Genomic DNA, 20,239 nt, shown 5'->3' with positions numbered 1-20,239 from the left:
CTGAGGCACTCCTGCAAGTGTCAAGAGATCAGTCAAATATATAATTTTTGATATTTGTTTATTAGTGATAAAAAAAGTTCTCATCCTTTAAAAAAAAGTATCTATTGTTATTCCATGATAAAACACTGATGAATATAGAAATATTATAGTCCAAGACTCATTAAGGGACTAATTCAGAGTCAAAAGCAGTGGCATCCATGACTGCATCTTTTGCTGACATTGGATCTCTGATATTATGCTAATGTTGCTACAAGTCATTCTCTGGTGTATACTTTAAGTCATCATAATAAATGTTATGGTTGGTAATGATGCAAAATGTTGCCCAAATATTGTCATGATACAGTTTGCTGAGCTTAGCTAAGGTGCTGGGTCAGTACTTGCACCAAAGAGCAGAACATCAATTTAAAATCCAAAGAATCAAAGCCTGTAAGACCAAAAGAGTAACATTAGTTTTTTTGGTACTTATATGTTAGTTGGGAGCCCACTATAGTTAGTATGCTCATACCCCCACTATCCATGTCCGCGTGGAGTTGATTTTATATAGTGTGGCGAGCGCAGCGAGCCACCGAGCCCGAAGTGCGGCGAGCGGACACGGAAAACTAAGCAAATAGCTTAGTGGGCGCCCAACTAACATATAAGTACCATTTTTTTTTTAGTAGCCACCAACAGAGCTTGAAGGGTAGAGACAAAATCTTCTCATAAAGTAATTGTTTTCTCAATTTTGCTTAACTAATTATTATTTTAGTTTTAATAGCACATTAGTCACATATATTTGTTATGGTTCCAAATAATTACTCTACTCTTTTTGGTTGTACTTTATATCTTTGTTGGGAATTTTGTGGACCCTCATACATATAGTAACATTGTCAGCGTTGGCACCCACTCAACTAAATAAGCTAACTGACAAGACAAATAATTACATGCAGTAAACAAGGGCAAGATATCTTGTGGCTTTAGAGTTTAGACCAACTCAAAGTGCTAATTTTAAGTCTAGCCTTCTTGCCTGCTGATAGAAAATCTTATTTGTGATAGAAACTGTTGAGGTTTACAGGAGATAGAGGAATTTAACCTGGATGACCATTTAAAAAAATGTTTTCCTAATTGTAGAGAATGGGCAAATGTTGTGCTCATCATAATTAAAAGCATAGACAAAATTGTAAGTAAATGAAACAACATAGCTCACAGTAGTTGGCAAAAGGGATGTGTTGAATATCTTTTGAGTTACTGGACGATGCAGTAGACCCCATTATCCAGCATATAGAAGACATACCTGCTTTGGACTGGTCTAGCTGCTTCCCATATATACTCATCTGACGAATTCTTCTGTAATATTTATGTTGTATGTAAATATACTTTTTTGTGCATCTGGAAACTTACTGCACACACCTTGTATTTGTGTGCTTGTTCTCAGGATGCTAAAAAAAACCAAGCATGGGTCCTAAGCAACTGCACAGCACAAAAACATCCATTTCAGCCAGCCTGAAAACAGAATATGAATAGAAGCTAGTAAAAAGGTTCCTGTATTTGTGTGACAGTGCACTGTGCATCTCTAAGTACTCATGCTATGTTAATATAGTATTTATTGACCAATACTGTATTGTCAAGTGTCCTCTCAAAAGTAATTAAATATTAATTAGACTTCTAATACACGCAAGTGAGTTTCCTGGCCCGAGTACCACATAAATAATGCATGGAGTAGGATACCTGAAGGCTATGCCTAGGAAGCTGATTGGCCATTTTAGTTTTGTGGAATTATGAAGTTTCATTATTAAGAGTGTAGGCTGCTGAGAGATACGCTTAGCTTCAGGGACTTTGAAAGCATAAGCTGTCTCATTAGGGAATAGGGAATAAGACAAAATATGCAAACATGTTAGCTATAGAAAAAAGGTAAGCTTAACACTGAATATTTTTCTAAATATACAGTTTTCATTTTATGCAACTTAAATTCCACAAGCCTATTTATTTCAAAGTAAAATTATTTCATCAGTAAAGCTTTCCTCTCTCAAAAGCATTTTGTTTTGTATGAAAAGCAGTCTTTAATATTTTACTGAAGAACCCACATGTAGCTTAATAAGCTGTGCAAGCCAGGCTGGAACTTGGAAATGAGAGAAAGAAGACAGTCCAGGGTTCTTGATAGAACGTGTGTTGTGCATGCAATTAAATCTCAAGGTCAAACAATTTACAGACAATTACTTTTCTCACATCTCCTGAAATGCCTGCTTACGCGCCTTTAATTTTAAATGATACTGATATTCCAATTCTCTCCAAAGGTTAATGCTGACTAAATCCAGCTGTGACCTGACACGATACGACAGCACAGTGGCTAATTATCCTCTGGATAGTCATTTACTTGAAACCATTAAGAAATAGACTGTGAGGAAGATTTAGGACCTTGACAAAATGTTAGCCTGACTTTTTTTTTTTCTTCAAGAAATAGGACAGTGCAAAAAATAAAATAAAAAATAAAAATACCTGCTAAATGTTAGTCATTTGCTTTGATGGCAGAAATTTGTTCATCCCACTGTGTTTTTTGCAGGTTAAGTTGCTAACTAGCTAATTTTATCCATTCCCTTAGGCTTGCATTAAATGTCAGTGACAAATTTTGTACTTCCAGAGTGAATTATGTTGTACACAAAAGCAATAAATTGTACAAAGTAAAAAAAAAAAGAGAAAAACTTGGAATAAAAGAATATTTCTATTAAAGTTATCGTCTATTGTCATATAACCAAGGTAATGGTTTCAGATGATTTCAACAGATCTTTTACAGAGCATATCCATTACTAGATTCCTGTTTGAAAGACATTTAAGTGATACACTTTGTGATTTATTACCATTATTATCATATGGCTTTTAATGTAGTAAGGGAATATCTAAATTTACATTAGATTATGCATTTCGACAGTTTTCATTGCCTGTGAAGGCAAGATTTTATGATGTCCTAGTGGAGAAGGAAAACCTCAGGTAGTACAAGTTGTCTGTCTTATTCTGTGTGTTTACTGTAATAATTACATTTGTATTTAGTATAACCCAGTATATTACATGGGTCTTCAAACTGTGGCCCTCCAGATGTTGTGAAACTACAAATCCCAGCATGCCTTGCCACAGTTTTGCTATAAGGGAGTGTTAAAACTGTGGCAAGGCATGCTGGGATTTGTAGTTTCAAAACATCTGGAGGGCCACAGTTTGAAGACCCATGCAATATAATATTAACAGTAATATGCATAATAACACATGTTACCAGGAGATGGTCTGACAATAACCAGTATCCCCTTAGAAGCAGACATGTATCTTAGGAGATCCAATATTTTGATTTTGGATTGAAAAAAATGACATGATTTTATCTGTTTTCATTAACCTTAATTTATTTTTTTTACAAATAATTATAGATTTGTTTTTATTTCATTTTCATTTCAAACCAAGCCAAAATATGAACTAAAACACTTGAGAGTGGTCTTGTCAAAACGAAAACACAGTGATGAATGAGAAACACAACTAAAGCCAAAAGAAAGGGCTCTACACAAATCTTTACTTAGAAGATACAATAAAGAACTGAAAACCCAACTTTTTTTGGTATATGCTATTTAACATGTCCACTGCTGTCTTCCTCTGTACTGTACACGTTCTGTCAAGAATAAAACTTACCTTCTTGAACTACTATACTCAACCTATTTGTACCAGGACAATATTTATTTACACTTAGCATTGAAATGAAGTTACCGGTATATGTAGTTGTGAACCCTATTGTGTTTAAGTTCTAAAATAATTTGTATGCTTCGGTTTTCTCAAAGCAACCCCAACATTGTTAAAAACAGGTGAAATTGTGAAGTGTATTTTGGAACTCTTTTTGTTTCCACATCAATATTTCAAACATTTACATTCCTTTACAGCCATTAAAAAACATTGGACGTAATTTTTTCGATGACCATTTCACAACTCCCAATTTATTTTCAATAGCAATGGCCCAAGGCTACAGAGCAGAAATAGAAACACATGACAGTTTTATAAAATATATATGACATCTAACAATCATGGTGGCACTTCAGTGGCAGGTACAATGTCAAGGTAAATAAATTCACATTTATTTTTTTTGCTACTAGTTAGCACAGATGTGATAGTGAAAAATGGACCTAGGTTTTAATTTTTAATGAGAAAATATTTGAATTTTTGTTGGGAATGCTGTAACATTCTGCATTTGAGTAAATGAACCAACAGGTCATATATTGATTAGATAATACTATTGATACTTGAACAGAAAATAAAAATGTGTGTTGTCTTTGAAAGAAAGTGCTGCTGTGAATCCATCACTGGTTTTCTTGCACCCTCTCCAACCCACTAGACTGTTTAAGCAGACCACCAACCACCTACTGTACTGCAAACACTATCTAATCTAACATCAACTGAAATCACTTTATACATGCCTTCAAAAAACACAGCATCCTACATCAACAGTAAAGGCATGTACAACACACAGTAGTATGAACCCCCCCCCCCATCGGCTATTATATTTACTAGACCCAGGGTTATTATGACAGGGCTGTCACTGCAGTTTTTTTTTTCCTGAAAATAGCTCCAAAAGCACTTTCATACATTTAAGTGAAACTAAAATTATGGGAAAAGGGCGTTAAGACATCCCTTTTCACATTATTTTAGTAAAAATTGTAATAAATCAACCCCAAGATGTTAAACAGCATGATACATATAAGCATTAAGGGCCTTATTCTGGTTCACTCTTAGAGGAAAATTAATTCTCAAATGGACAAAACCATGTGCACTGCAGGGGGGGGGGGGGGCAGATATAACATGTGCAGATAGAATTAGATTTGGGTGGGGTTTTTCTTCAAAGTGAGATCTATATTGCAGTGTAGAAGTAAAGCAGTCAGTATTTTCCCTGCACAGAAACAAAATAACTCACCCAAATCTAATTCTCTATGAACATGTTACATCTGCCCCACCTGCAGTGCACATGGTTTGGTCCATTTGAGAAGGAATTTGCCTCTGAGAGTGAACCATAATAAGGTCCTACGTGACAAAAGGCTATAGCAGAGAAATATATAAACAAGCAGATGACTTATACGGATTACATAGATATCATTTTAACTAAAAGTGCATAACTATTTTCCACTTTTTTCACTTTTTATAATGTACTGATCAATTGAAGTGAATTGTACTCAAAAATATTTTGGCTAAAATAACTACATTGTAATATAATAGCATTCTAGAGATGCTCAGTGCATAGAGTGTTTGCTTAGTTCAATGAACCAATCCCATTTATCATGGTAATTTAGGCACTGTTCCATTTCTCAATTGATGATTTAAAAGTTTACCTTAGCAGAACAAGCCATATGGCAACCTCAGCCTATGTGATTGACTATTTCACTGAACAATAATAGAGATTTACAGATGGGATAGTGTCTAGAGTATATGGCAATTATTTTAATCATTTAAATATGCAAGAGCATCTCAGTAGTATACATATTTTCTGTGAATATGTTTTCAGAATTCATAGTAAATCAAATGCACTGGTTAAAGAAAGAGAAGCTATTTGTCCCATTGTCTAATTTATTCTCAACATAAGATTACAATAATGACACGACACTAAGCAATGGAGAATATATGGCTATAGCCCTACATTTGCTTGCTTTACCATTTGTGGGATGTATTAAAGGGAAATGCATCATAAAACCACCAAACAAATGTTTTTGAAGGTTTACTTTAAGGCAAATGAATACCCATATGTATTAAAAAGGTCTGTAGAAGATTTCTCCAATATCTGCTGTGGTCCCGTGGTACACCAAGCCCCATAGAATGATAAATGCTATCATCAATACATATTGCCCTATAACATTATGTGGAGGGGTGTACTGAGCAACTTCGCTCACTACCCAAACCTATTGTAATAAATCATATGCCCATACAATTGGCCACATACACATTACATCTTATCATATGGAAAATGTTAAGGGGTATCACCTAGCCAGATCCTTGATTTTATAGAGAGCATAACCAATCTGTCTCAGTGGTCGAATTGGGAATTCAGTGGGGATATGGAAAATTTTATAGAATGGCCAGGGGTTAATGGCATGGGGGCTTTCCCCATACACCCGCAGGCAATGGGCTCCTTCCAGCTGTTCTGCCTCTCTCTGATGGCTAGGCTTCGGCTGCTGCTGCTTGTCTAAGTGAAACAAGACAGCGGTGATAGCGGTTCCCCTCACATTCTATTCTACTCATAGTACATAGGTACTGTAGATCTCTCTCACCTCTCCTTAGCTTGTAAATAATTTCTGCAGTGCGAAGTCAGTGGGGAAATAAAGTAACGGTATATCATACCATTCAATACTGCTCCACTTTGAGCACTGATCTGTCTGCTAAAAAACGCATGAGTTAGCCCCTTCCCTTAATAACATTACAGGCAAAGTAAACTTGACCAAAGGCAAGTTTTTTTTTCATACATGTATTCCCTTTCTTTTCATTTCCTTTTGTGTTGTTTTTTTCTTTTAATATTTATTTTCTTTTTTATATGATAACTTAACATTGACTTACACCTCAATTAACACAACTGAATATTGTTTTCTTATACCCTCTTGCCTCCTAACTGGTTGAGCTTAATAGGGTTGCTTCCTTATGCTGTGCTGGAAAGAGGGGGGAAGTGAATGATTTTATGATGCTGCTAGCCTATCTACTGTATTCCCCTTTACTCTCATATCCACATACTGTGTATGCAGTTCCTCTAAGGGGCTGATTTATCACCATCCGCATCTGAGGTGATAATATCGTCCCAATCCGCAAGGCATTAACAGATCAATTATCGCTTGCAGCGATAGAGCTTGTGAGGAAAAAAAGCCACTACAGGTTAATGACTGAGCCAATGCCAACATCGCCACTACAGCCTCTGCTGGTACCTTCCTCCCCATCGCAGTGATAAACCCCCAACCTTGATCTACACTGGAGATGAGTAAACAGAGCTTCTGGAGGGCTACCAGTCATGCTGTTGTGACCTCCAATGCTGTTAAGTGAGCTGCCACTTTGCAGTATCACTTGGCTGCACTGTAGTTTACAGGAGAAGCAGGGAGCCCCAATCACCAGCAGCATTCACAGGGGCACCAATCCTTATTCCATGGTCAGGTGAGTATGAATTTTTTTTACACCATCAGACACACATACTGTAGCTGATCACACAGGCTGGGTCTTTGCTTTTCTTAGGGCAGAGAAACCTGTTCATATTGTAGGCGTTAGTGTTATTATCACAGGGTTCTCTTTTGAATTGTTTTACATTTTTTTATAAATTTGTCCAGATTGGATTTCGCATTATAAGGACAGTGTTATGTTTAGCATTACTGCCTTACAGCACTGAGGTCATGGGATCGATTTCCACCATGGCTCTAACTGTGTGGAGTTTCGGAATTGTCCCAATGCTTGCGTGAGTTTCCACCTACATTCCAAAATATACTGGTAGGTTATATGGCTCCCAACAAAATTAACCCAAGAGTGAAATCTATGTGCATGTACATGTGGTAGGGAGTATAGATTGTAAGCTCCATTGGGACAGGGACTGATGTGATTGTTCAAATATTCCTCTGTAAAGCGTTGCAGAATATCTTTACATTGTATCAAAAATAATTTTCTTTTTCAGAATTGTCAGAATAAAGGAACTTTTGCTAAGTAGGCAATTTAATGTTTTTTAGAGCTCAGTCTTAGGGATGTGTTTTCACTGTCAGGAATTTTGTAAACTACGATAATGTTTTGACAGACTAACATGTACAGTATGAGACTTTTACAGAAGGTGTCAGAACAGTTTAAATCAATTGCAATCAATTACATTACTGCAACAGTTATCACTGTGTGTTGTATTGTATTAAATAATAGTTACTGTCCCCTTCTCTCTCTCAATATAAGCACATAAAATGTATGACATGGTGGGAGAACATTAAGGAAAATATTCAATTAAATGCGAAGTCCTACAGGAGCCTTACTCAGTGCATCTCCATGGGATATTACAAAACATCGACTACTTTTGCTTAGACCTCTATGAGGTGTGAGCAAACCTCTATGAGGTGTGAGCAATCCCCAGATGTGTATTTAAATTTCTCTCTAAAAAGTCTTTTTTTTATATAATGAAAGACTATGGTAGTGCAGGAACCGCTGGAAACTCCTGTGCATTGTATCACTGTGCATTTTTATTTAATATTTTTCAGTAATAAGAAGGGAACTGTGGCTTCTAGGCATGGAAAAGTAACATAGAGCTCTGCTTTCGTGGCTCATTTCTACAATGCTGAGTTTGTAAATTTATAAAATGTATTGTGGTTTTTTTAATCCATCTGTTTATGTTATAATACAATAGAAAATAAGGAAAAGCGCCCACAGTTAGGCAATGGTGCTTACGTCCCAGTCTCTGATTCAGGTCTTAAAGAGTCTTTGGCTTTCTTTCTCAGTGGAACATGTGGAAAAATGGGATAGAAAAGAAAAAAAGACAATGTGTAGTCCAAATGTTTCAAATGGGGTACAGTATTCTTAGGCTTCTTGGACCACTAGAAGTTCTACTGGTCCAAGAAACCTAAGAATATTGTACCCCATTTGAAAAATTTGGACTACACATTGTCTTTTTTTCTTTTCTGTCCCACTTTTCTGTCCCATTTTTCCACATGTTCCACTGAGAAAGAAAGCCAAACACTCTTTAAGACCTGAATCAGAGACTGGGACGTAAGCACCATTGCCTAACTGTGGGCGCTTTTCCTTATTTTCTATTGTATTGTATATTAGTATTCCAGGAAGGTAACTCCTGGCTAGGAAAGTGCTGCTCTTTTTAGCGCCATTGATTGTAATACTTTGTATTTTATTGTTTATGTTTATACCTGTACAGTGGTGTGAAAAAGTTGAAAGTTGTTTGCCCCTTCCTGATTTATTATTTTTTGCATAGTTGTCACACTTAATTGTTTCAGAGCTTCAAACAAAATTTAATCTAAAATGAAGACACAGTGAGTCGCATGCGATTTATCGCATGTAAGAGGACTCCTGTTGAGCTGCCAATAGAGTTCAGGGGAAATCTGATGTGATACATTGCAGGTGATAAAATGCACCCACGATGTGCAGCAGGTCCGACGTCTGACTCATGGAACATGCATCGGGTCGATTTGGATGTCAAACAAATACAATTTGGTCATATTTCACCCAATTTCTCAGCCCAATCTGTAGGAATTGGTTGAAAACAGGCCAAATCACACTACTGTATGGGGGCCTTTATACTCATCCTCCACCTTCTAGACTGGCAGAAAAGTGACAGACACACCCAGCATTCTAGAGGTAATTCCTCACAGGTGCTTTGGTTTATAAATTACATACTTTCAGCCACACCACACCAGGCTGCAAGAAAGAAATGCAGTACTGGTAAGACACACATGTTCAATCAACAGAATTTACCATAGTTGGACTCCAAGCTGTAGGAAGGATGAACAGTCGAAACAGGATGCACCTGAGCTCAATTTTGAACTTTATGGCAAAGGCTGTGAATACTGATGTACATGTGGGGTGACATTCTATGGGCTGAGAGAAAAGCGCATATATTTTTCGCACTCCATATCGCCGCTCTTCGCACTTTCAGAAATCGCATTTTTTAGTCATAATTCGCATATTTAATGGGATGCGCATTAGAGGCTAAAAAGTGCAATGTAGTGCGATTTGTGGCGAATTGATGCGAAATTATGTCACTAAAAAGTGTGATTTCTTCTGCCGGTCATGTGCGAATTTTAGACCAACCGGAGTGCGATTTACAAGACTGTCTCCACATGCCAAATAACCATCTAATCTATTGGCCCACCTAGGTCCCCTCCATTATGCATCACACCCCCTATATAAAGGGGCATTGGCGCCATTTCACTCTTTGATAGGAAGAAGCATGGAGAGGAGCAGTGGCAGTGTGAGAAGAGGAAGAGGTGTTGGTGGCAGAGTGAGGAGTGGCAGAGGGGCCAGTGGCAGAGGGAGCAGTGGCAGTGTGACCAGAGGAAGAGGGGCCAGTGGCAGAGGGAGCAGTGGCAGCAGCCAGGCAAGAGGAGCCAGTGGGAGAGGCAGCAGAGGACTGGTGAGGTCGACCTCCATTACAGGGAGTGGCAGCAGTGTGGCAGCCACCATGGCCACTGCAAGGGCAGCCCCAGACCAGGCCCTGGCGGATCAGGCCCAGCAGGAGGAGGTGGAGGATCCGCTGGCATCCCCATCCTGTAGCCAGGACCTTGCCCATACCCCACAGAAGCTGCAGGAGGGCCACATCTCCGAGATGGAGGTGAGGAGGAGGAGAAGGAGGAGGAGGAAGACACTGGCATGGAGGAGGATTTTGACATGCATGTGGAAGATATAGAGGATGAGGAGGAGGGTGAAGCTGGCCGCACCAAAAGTGGGAGATGTCACACGTAGCCGCGACGGAGCGCGGCGGGTACAGTACTCACCCGTCCGCACCCGCCGCCGGCTAGCGTGTGCAGGCCCCGGTCTGCGGTGTGCGGGTAGCGGCAGCTCTGGGTAGGGATGGCAGCAGTAGTGGTGCCGGGAGGCCGGCGTCGCCATCTTGGTTGAGGGCAGGAGACAGATTGGCCCAGAGTGGAGGTTCCCTCCTCATCCTGTGCTGACAGCCAATGGCAGCCATCCCCTGGGGATATAGGGGATCTGCCTAGGCTGTTCAGTGTCAGTGCAATGAGTCTTTGGAGTCATTCACAACTCCTAGCTGATTCCCGGATCCTGGCTCTTTCTCTCCTGACTCTGGTGCCTTGCTCCCTGCATCTTGCTACAAGGAAGTTTTCTCCTGACACCAATGCTGCAAGTCCTACCTAGTGCTTGTTCCTGCTTGTGTCCCAGAATTACCCTGCACAGCTTCCCGCTGTCCTCCTTCATACAACTCATTCATTCCATCATCTTTCAGTCATCCGGATCCATTTCTTCTGTCATCTAATCAACCTCCTTCCGGATCCTCATCTATGTACTCTGGCTCACCAAGTATACGTTTCCAGATTTCCCTGCCCGTTATTAGTATTGTGCTGGACTCTATTTAATTTATTCCAACTGTCACTTAAAGAAGTATTTGAGTGAAGTTTATCATTTATGAAATCCGTTATTAAACCTGCACGTTTCAATCCTACTCCTCCTGGTCCGTCTCCGGTTCCTGTGCACCACACGACTCCATCCAGCCCTTTAGCCGTGACAGTTTGCACTGACCCGATGGAATCGGGTGAAGCACAGGCCTCCATGACGGATGTTCTTCAAGGCATCATGGCTCGATTGGAACAAGTAGAGACTACCCAGCGTCAAGTGGCTCAATTTCTCCAGACCTTGTCATCACCTCAGGCGGCTCCCTCAGTTTCAGCAGCACCAACCTCCGGAGCTTCGGCCCCTGCTGCTCCCCCTGGGCCAGCTGCTCCTCACCAGCTACACCTGTCAACCCCCAGTAAATATGACGGGTCCCCGAGGGGGTGTCGAGGATTCCTGAATCAATGTGACGTCCATTTTACCCTCCAGCCTTCCAATTTCCCCTCTCCCAAGACTCGGGTGGCTTACATAGTGTCCCTACTGGCGGGTCCAGCCCTGGAGTGGGTGTCCCCCCTTTGGGAGCGTGCGGATCCCATCCTCAATAACTATGAAGAATTTGTGGCCTCCTTCCGTCGCATCTTCGACGAGCCTGGCAGAGTGTCCTCCGCAGCCACGGAGATCCTAAGGATTCGTCAGGGCAGTCGCCCAGTGGGACAATATGTCGTACAATTTCAAACCCTGGCTTCCGAACTCAGATGGAACGAAGAGGCTCTCGTATCTGCCTTCTGGAACGGCCTAGCCGGGCGCATCAAGGACGAGTTAGCAACTCGCGATTCTCCTTCCACCCTGGCTGAACTCATTTCATTATGTAACAAAGTCGATCTGCGACTCCAAGAACGCCAACTTGAGAGGAATCGCTCTGATCGCCTTCGCCCTCGATTTCCTTCCAATGTCGCACCAGCCTCCAAACCAACCCCGCCTCCTGCGGTGTCAACAGATGAGCCCATGCAAATCAACCGCTCCCGTCTCTCTCTCGAAGAGAAGTCCCGAAGACGGCGAGAGAATCTATGCATGTACTGTGGCTCCTCAGCTCACTTATTGGCTTCCTGCCCGCTGCGGCCGGGAAACGACCGCTCCTAATCTCCCCGAGGGAGGTCCGATTAGGAGTCTTGCTTCCATCTCCCTCTTCTTCTGATTCCACCATTCCGGTTACCCTTGTGTGTCCCCAAGGGAGAAAAAGAGTTCAGGCCCTATTGGACTCTGGAGCAGCGGGAAACTTCCTTTCTTCTTCTTTTGTTACCCAACATGCCCTGCCTGTGCAACCCCTGGATCACTCGCTGGTCCTCACTGCAGTGGATGGGAGTCGAATTCGTAGTGGACAAATCACCCATCAGACCACCCCGGTGACACTGCTCATAGGAGCTCTACATCAAGAGACCCTCGAATTCTTCATTCTTCCACAGTCCTCACACCAAATGGTCCTGGGCCTTCCCTGGCTCTCCAAACATAACCCACACATCGATTGGACCAATATGGAGGTCAAGGCCTGGGGAACAGATTGCCAGTCTACTTGCATTCCTCAGATCCTTCCGGTCTACCAGACCCATCCACAACGTGAGGGTAACTGTCCTTCATCCTCTTCAGCTCCACCCTTGTCGATACCCGCACCATATCGTTCATTTACCGATGTATTCAGTAAAGGTGGTGCCGACACCCTGCCTCCTCACCGTCCTTGGGACTGCCCGATAGAGCTGGTGGCCGGGAAATTCCCTCCTCGTGGCCGCATCTATCCCCTGTCGCTACCTGAGACTGAGGCCATGTCCTCGTACATTCAAGAGAACTTAAACAAAGGTTTCATTCGACCATCTACTTCTCCGGCCGGGGCCGGGTTTTTCTTTGTGAAAAAGAAAGATGGCGGTCTTCGGCCATGTATCGACTATAGGGGCCTGAACGACATCACCATTAAAAACCGCTATCCCTTACCCCTTATCGCAGAACTATTCGACAAGATCAGAGGGGCAGCAATCTTTACTAAATTGGACCTGCGAGGGGCCTACAATTTGATCCGGATCCGTCCAGGTGACGAGTGGAAGACGGCTTTTAACACGCGCGACGGCCACTATGAATACCTGGTGATGCCCTTCGGCCTTTGTAACGCCCCCGCTGTCTTCCAACAGTTTGTAAATGATATCTTTCGGGACTTGCTGTACCACTCCATAGTAGTCTATCTAGACGATATACTCATCTTCTCTCCAAATCTCCAACTTCACAGACAGACAGTGTCCGAAGTCCTACGACGTCTTCGCCAAAATCAACTGTTCTGCAAGTTGGAGAAGTGCGTTTTTGAGGTCACGTCCATTCCATTCTTGGGTCACATTCTCTCCGCCACTGGGATAGAAATGGACCCAGAGAAGGTGAGAGCCATCCAAGACTGGGCAGCCCCCACAACACTCAAAGGAATTCAGAGATTCCTAGGGTTCTCAAACTATTACCGGCGATTTATCCGGAACTTCTCTACTATCGCTGCTCCCCTCACTGCTCTCACTTGCAAGGGAGCTGATCCAAGCCGATGGTCGCCAGAAGCATCCTCTGCCTTCCAGCAGTTAAAGAGAGCATTCATGACGGCACCAATCCTCCTCCAACCAGACCTCGACAGGCCCTTCATTCTCGAGGTGGACGCATCCTCGGAAGGGATCGGGGCCATCTTGTCACAAAAAGGTGAGGATCAAGAATTACACCCTTGTGCCTTCCTCTCCAAAAAATTCCTCCCAGCAGAGAAGAATTACCCCATCGGGGAACAGGAGTTGCTTGCAGTCAAAACTGCGTTAGAGGAGTGGCGATACCTTCTGGAGGGGGCACGACATAAGATCACCGTGTATTCAGACCACAAAAATCTGTCCTTTCTTAAACAGGCTCAGTGCCTTACTGCCCGCCAAGCCCGTTGGGCCATGTTTTTTGAACGCTTTGATTTCCAAATTAAATTCCGACCTGGAACCACGAATACTAAGGCAGACGCTCTATCCCGCTCCTTTGAGACGACCTCTGACCTAGAGACACCTCCTCGTCCAATCCTCGATCCGCTGGTCTTCGCCCAAGTAACCGTACAGCCATCTCCTCCTCCAGGTAAAACGTTCGTTCCCCCCGAACTTCGCAAGAAAATATTGTCATGGGCACATTCTTCCCGCTTCGCAGGGCACGCAGGAGCACAAAAGACCTTGATGTTCCTGTCACGTTCTTATTGGTGGCCAACCATCCGCCACGACGTAACCAACTTCGTTGCCTCTTGTGTAAGATGTGCTCAGCATAAAGTGCCCAGAACAACTCCCGCTGGTCCTCTCCGCCCTCTAACCATTCCCACAGAACCATGGACCCATCTGTCAATGGACTTCATTTGCGAACTACCTCCCTCAAAAGGTCATACCGCAATCTGGGTAGTGGTCGACCGATTCTCGAAAATGGTCCATTTTTTCCCACTAAAAGGTCTCCCCTCTGCTCCAGTACTGGCTCAGCTATTCATCTCAACCATTTTTAAACTTCACGGACTGCCCAAAGAGATTGTATCCGACCGCGGAGTACAGTTCGTTGCAAAGTTCTGGAGAGCTCTCTGTGCCGCGGTACAGGTCAAACTCAAGTTTTCCACTGCCTTTCATCCCCAGACCAACGGCCAGACAGAACGGGTGAATCAAGACTTGGAGGCCTTTATCCGACTGTTTGTCTCGTCTTCCCAAGATGACTGGGTGGATCTTCTCCCGTGGGCAGAATATATGCATAACAACTCCTATCACTCTTCCTCCGGAACCACCCCCTTCTTTACAGTATTCGGCAAACATCCACGATCTCCGGATTTCTCAGAATTATCCTCTTCCGAAGTTCCTGCAGCAACCACTTCATTACAACGCTTTGCTAAAATCTGGTCGGATGTCCACACCGCTCTTCTTAAATCTTCCGCCCGATACAAGAGGATGGCAGACAGGAAAAGAAGGGCAGCGCCCAGATTGAAAGTCGGAGACCGGGTATGGCTGTCTACCCGCCATATACGCCTCCGTCTGCCCTCTATGAAGCTGGCTCCCCGGTTCATTGGGCCATACCCTATCATCCAAGTCATTAATCCTGTCGCTTATAGACTTCAACTTCCTCCTTCCCTAAGGATTTCGAATTCCTTCCATGTGTCCCTCCTCAAGCCTTTAAGGTTGAACTCTTATCAAAAGAAGATTCCCAAACCGCCCAAGATTAACTCCGAAAGTGGGGCTGAATTCGAGGTAAGACGCATTATAGACTCTCGTTGCCGCAATTCTCGTACCCAGTATCTGGTGGAATGGGTTGGGTTTGGTCCCGAAGAGAACTCTTGGGTGGATTCCATTGATTTGCACGCTCCAAAACTGGTAAAGCAATTTCTCCAGAGAAATCCGCACAAGGCCCATAGGCGCCCTGGGGTCACCCTGAAAAGGGGGGGTACTGTCACACGTAGCCGCGACGGAGCGCGGCGGGTACAGTACTCACCCGTCCGCGCCCGCCGCCGGCTAGCGTGTGCAGGCCCCGGTCTGCGGTGTGCGGGTAGCGGCAGCTCTGGGTAGGGATGGCAGCAGTAGTGGTGCCGGGAGGCCGGCGTCGCCATCTTGGTTGAGGGCAGGAGACAGATTGGCCCAGAGTGGAGGTTCCCTCCTCATCCTGTGCTGACAGCCAATGGCAGCCATCCCCTGGGGATATAGGGGATCTGCCTAGGCTGTTCAGTGTCAGTGCAATGAGTCTTTGGAGTCATTCACAACTCCTAGCTGATTCCCGGATCCTGGCTCTTTCTCTCCTGACTCTGGTGCCTTGCTCCCTGCATCTTGCTACAAGGAAGTTTTCTCCTGACACCAATGCTGCAAGTCCTACCTAGTGCTTGTTCCTGCTTGTGTCCCAGAATTACCCTGCACAGCTTCCCGCTGTCCTCCTTCATACAACTCATTCATTCCATCATCTTTCAGTCATCCGGATCCATTTCTTCTGTCATCTAATCAACCTCCTTCCGGATCCTCATCTATGTACTCTGGCTCACCAAGTATACGTTTCCAGATTTCCCTGCCCGTTATTAGTATTGTGCTGGACTCTATTTAATTTATTCCAACTGTCACTTAAAGAAGTATTTGAGTGAAGTTTATCATTTATGAAATCCGTTATTAAACCTGCACGTTTCAATCCTACTCCTCCTGGTCCGTCTCCGGTTCCTGTGCACCACACGACTCCATCCAGCCCTTTAGCCGTGACAGGAGAAAGGTCAGATTCAGCTATGAGGAGAATGTGGCGCTTGTCCAGGCCATCATACCCCTGTATGACCGCTTACTGGGGAAAAACCAGCACAAGAACACCTCACATCTTAAACGTGGTATGTGGAAGGACATCACCCAGGCGGTCAACGCTGTCAGTCACCGCAAGAGGCTAATAAAAAACATTAAAAAGCGGTTTAACAACATCAAGCGGCAGCTGAAAAAGAAAATGGCCATGGAGATGGAGGAGGCCACCAAGACTGGCGGAGGAAGCCCCACCACAATATCCTACACATCATATAAGGTGAAGCTCCAAAGAATTATCCCCCCTGAGGTCCTGCCTGGGATGCACATTGCGGATACCGATAGGCAGGCAAGCCCACCCCTAGCTGGTAAGTGTCACCACCTGCAATATGAAACATACATGCCAATGTATTTAAACTGCAATGTTATTTTGTATTGTTATACTAATTAATGTGGTGCTGTGGAACTACATAGCCCAGCAAGGTCTGTCAATGGCAATAGTTTACACCTACTTTAAAAATGATCAGAATGCTGGGCCTTGTAGTTCCACAACTGCATATCTATTGTTCCACACTGTAAAAAATTTTCTAACAGCTTCATATGTATGTGGCCCAAAAACATTGGTGTACTGGTGGTTTAGCAGTCATGCCTACATACCACAGATTTGCCAACTACAGGTGCAAAACATCAATGTAAAAATATGAATAGTAAATAATATAGCCCTAAACCAAAGGTAAATTTGTCCATTATTTTAATTTATTTGATGATTTTGCACAAAAGCATCTTCATTGCTCGGTACATAAAGTCTGACGATCTTTCCTTTCACAGTGGGTCCATCCCGAAGTGATCAAGCATCCAAGAAAAGAAGCTCCGATGGTGCCGCATCTGTGGAAGCAGGTAAATGTTCAAACCACAGGCCATTACACATACAGTACACACACCCATGTCACATCAAATAATAAATCACATTACAGTCATCTCCAGCTGCTACATTGCAACGGACATGAATGTAATGTGGCCTAGCCATGTCAATGAAGATTATTGCCAATGTTTCATGCAGGATCGGGGTCCATTTGTAAGTACATAGTACCCCTAGGTATGGGCGTCTACCATCTCAGACCCTTTCCAAAACAGTACTGACGACAGAAAGGACAATATATGCATCTGTACTTACCTCTTTCTTTATATCCACAGGTACTGTACAACTAGGACAACAATCCACAGAATCCTCTGATATGCCGGTGGATGACATAGAGATAATTGTGGAACCAGTGGACACGTTTGCGGCTGATGAGGAAAAAAACACATCATCACAGAGTGATCTTCCACCAAGAGGGGTGACTCCAAACCCACCCCCACCCAGAAATGCTCCCCCTACAGCTGCTTCTGCTGCCCAAGTAGCTACCTCCTTGGTACATTTCAAGGACAAACAACTAGAATTTATGGCCTCCCAAAGTCTGGAAATGGGCAACATTAAGGGGTACATGCATGACACCTTTCTACAGTTGAGAAAATTGTCTAGGAGTGTACGGGTTGGTGTAGGCACTCAGGTGCGTATGGCAAATAGCATAGACACCCGTCTTGCTGAACTTTGTTCTGCTGTAAGGGAGCAGAATATCGATATTGGCAGCCTTGCACAAAGTATTCATTCAATTAGTCAATCGTGTACTGCGCAGACTAATGCGTTGATCGCTATGCAGGCACAAATCCATCAAATGGAGGTGTCAGGTGTCATAGGTGCAACTACATCTACAATTAGTAGTGTATCTAGCACACCAGTAAGTGGCTCACCAACTTCCCCAACCCGTCGGAGTATTAGGACCCGGGGTGGCGTGTGCGCAGGGTCTTGAGGTGGTAGTGCGCGGCCTGATGGAGGGAAAAAATAATTATTTCACATAAAATAAATTGATAATGCATGTACTATGCTTGAATTTTTGTTACATTAATACACATTTCTATTGTTTGCGACTGACAAATGCAGGTTATGTATGACATAATATACTGTAGTAAAAATGTCACAACACATACCATTTTGTCTGTGTGTTATTCTTCAAACATTTGTTGTGTGATCTGTTCCATAATGTAATGATATATGGGCAAGGTATTGGTGAAAGATGCTGTTGTCTCAAATCTGGCCCGTCCGAGGTTGTGGAACTACATATTTCAGCAAGCTGTGGCAGTCATGTTTTGAGCTGTCATGCTTACAGTGTGTCAGGGCATGCTGGGCCATGTAGTTCCACAACAACAGGTGAGCCATAGTTGATTGCACAAAAATCACATACATGTTGTTAATATACTTACAAGGTTTTTTACAGCAAGGGATAGGTCTGCACCACCAACTGTACCCTTGGACTGTGTCTATTGGGCTAAATGTGGGGGCAAAAAGATGTTCGTGATAAATGTAATGTAGGTGAGTTCACTTCCAGCAAAGGTACATGTAGGAATAGAGGTCACATGTGCTTACCAGAAAAGTAGTGCCTGATGATGTCTGTACGCACCAGATTCCCCCTCTGCGTACCCCTCACTACCCGAGGTGTGGTAGGTTGGGCTTCCTGCACGACTGCTGCATGATCCTCCTCCACATAGGCTGGTTAGTATAGGGCTATGTTGTGTAACATGCAGCAAGCCTGGACGATCATCACTACTTTTGCAGGGTGGTAAAGCAGCAAACCAGATGTCCGGTCCAAACACCGGAATCTACTTTTCAACACTCCAAAGGTACGCTCCACCACATTGCGGGTTGCAATATGGACTTCATTATACCGGTGCTGTGCAGGGCCATCGGGGGTGCGCAAAGGTGTCATGAGCCAGGAAAGACACCCATATCCTAAGTCACCTAAACCAAAGAATGGAAGTTATTGCCTTATATGGTAAGGTATGTGCAGTGGGCAAATATTATTTACTTGGACAAGAGTAGTAGGCTGGTGAAAATTGAAACACACACACACATTTCAGCAGGTACAAATACCAATAGAGAGGGTAATATGTAAAAATGTACTTACCAAGTAGCCAGCCCTCTGGCATTTGTTGTTGGGTAAATCGGTTCCAGAGGCCGGATTGTCTCAGAATATAGGCATCATGGCAGTTCCCAGGAAAGCCTGCAACCACACTTAGGATTTTGAGATGAGCATCACATACAACCTGCACGTTCAGGGAGTGCCGCCCACGGCTATTGACATAGACGTGGCCCCGCACGTGCGGTGCCCTAATCCCAATGTGTGTGCAGTCTATAGCTCCCAGCATGTGAGGGAATGCTGAGAGTCTATAGAAAGAAACCTTGTGGTCCTGCCACTCTGACTCTGAACTGGGGAATCTGATGTATGTCCGCCACAACTTCTTAAAAGCAAGTAACACTTGAGTAAAATGCTTTGAGAAAGTGGCTTGTGATACCCCCAAGGACCATGAGGTCACGGACTGAGTGGAGCCAGTGGCCAAATAGTAGAGGGTACACATTAATTTCTGCAGCCCAGACACTGCATAGTTGCCCCCCCCCCCCCCAAAGGGTCCAAATCATCTCTCACCTGCTCATATAAGTTCAACAAGTTATTGTGGTTTAGCCTAAACATCCCCACAACCTGTTGATCCAAGAGGGAGTCCAGGTACAGCCTAGCACGATACATACGTGGGGTACGCACTATTTGGGGTGGTACCTGGTTCTGGTGCGCAGCTTTCTCCCTCCTGCCCAGCTTCTCCAAATGGGCCAAATCCAAAATGAGCAACTCAAATCCACTCTGCACAATCTCCATGTCTCAAACCCTCACAGGTGTCCTTAATGATGTGGGGGTATATGTAGGAGTGTTTGTGAGTGAAATTAAGGACACCTGTGATGACATTAACCATGTGTGCACTTGACCAAATTGAGTTCTGGGCCAAATCGCCCAACAGAACCTGGTCTGAAAAAATGGCGATTATTAGACACCTTAAAAGTGCAATTTGCGAAATCCCATTCCATTAAATAAGCAAAT

General features: G+C 43.5%; 1 protein-coding gene and 1 long non-coding RNA gene across 2 annotated transcripts in view; both read left to right on the top strand.

Annotated features, from left to right (window-relative positions):
- Positions 1-18,233, top strand: part of LOC146064009 (uncharacterized) — a 37,024-nt gene extending 18,791 nt beyond the window's left edge. Inside the window, exons 2-3 of the mRNA XM_083177007.1 lie at positions 17,103-17,171; positions 17,469-18,233. Coding sequence (XP_083033133.1) covers positions 17,510-18,124 — 615 coding nt within the window. The 5' untranslated portion in view covers positions 17,103-17,171; positions 17,469-17,509 and the 3' untranslated portion in view covers positions 18,125-18,233. The remainder of the gene's footprint in view (positions 1-17,102; positions 17,172-17,468) is intronic.
- Positions 1-20,239, top strand: part of LOC146064010 (uncharacterized) — a 227,719-nt gene that overhangs the window by 126,909 nt on the left and 80,571 nt on the right. The gene's annotated exons all lie outside the window — the stretch shown is intronic.

The sequence above is a fragment of the Crinia signifera genome, chromosome 3 (genome assembly GCF_055691185.1).
Source record: "Crinia signifera chromosome 3, ASM5569118v1, whole genome shotgun sequence".
NCBI lineage: Eukaryota > Metazoa > Chordata > Amphibia > Anura > Myobatrachidae > Crinia > Crinia signifera.
The sequence above is the reverse complement of the archived record's forward strand: the minus strand, read 5'-3'. Positions and strand labels throughout refer to the sequence as shown.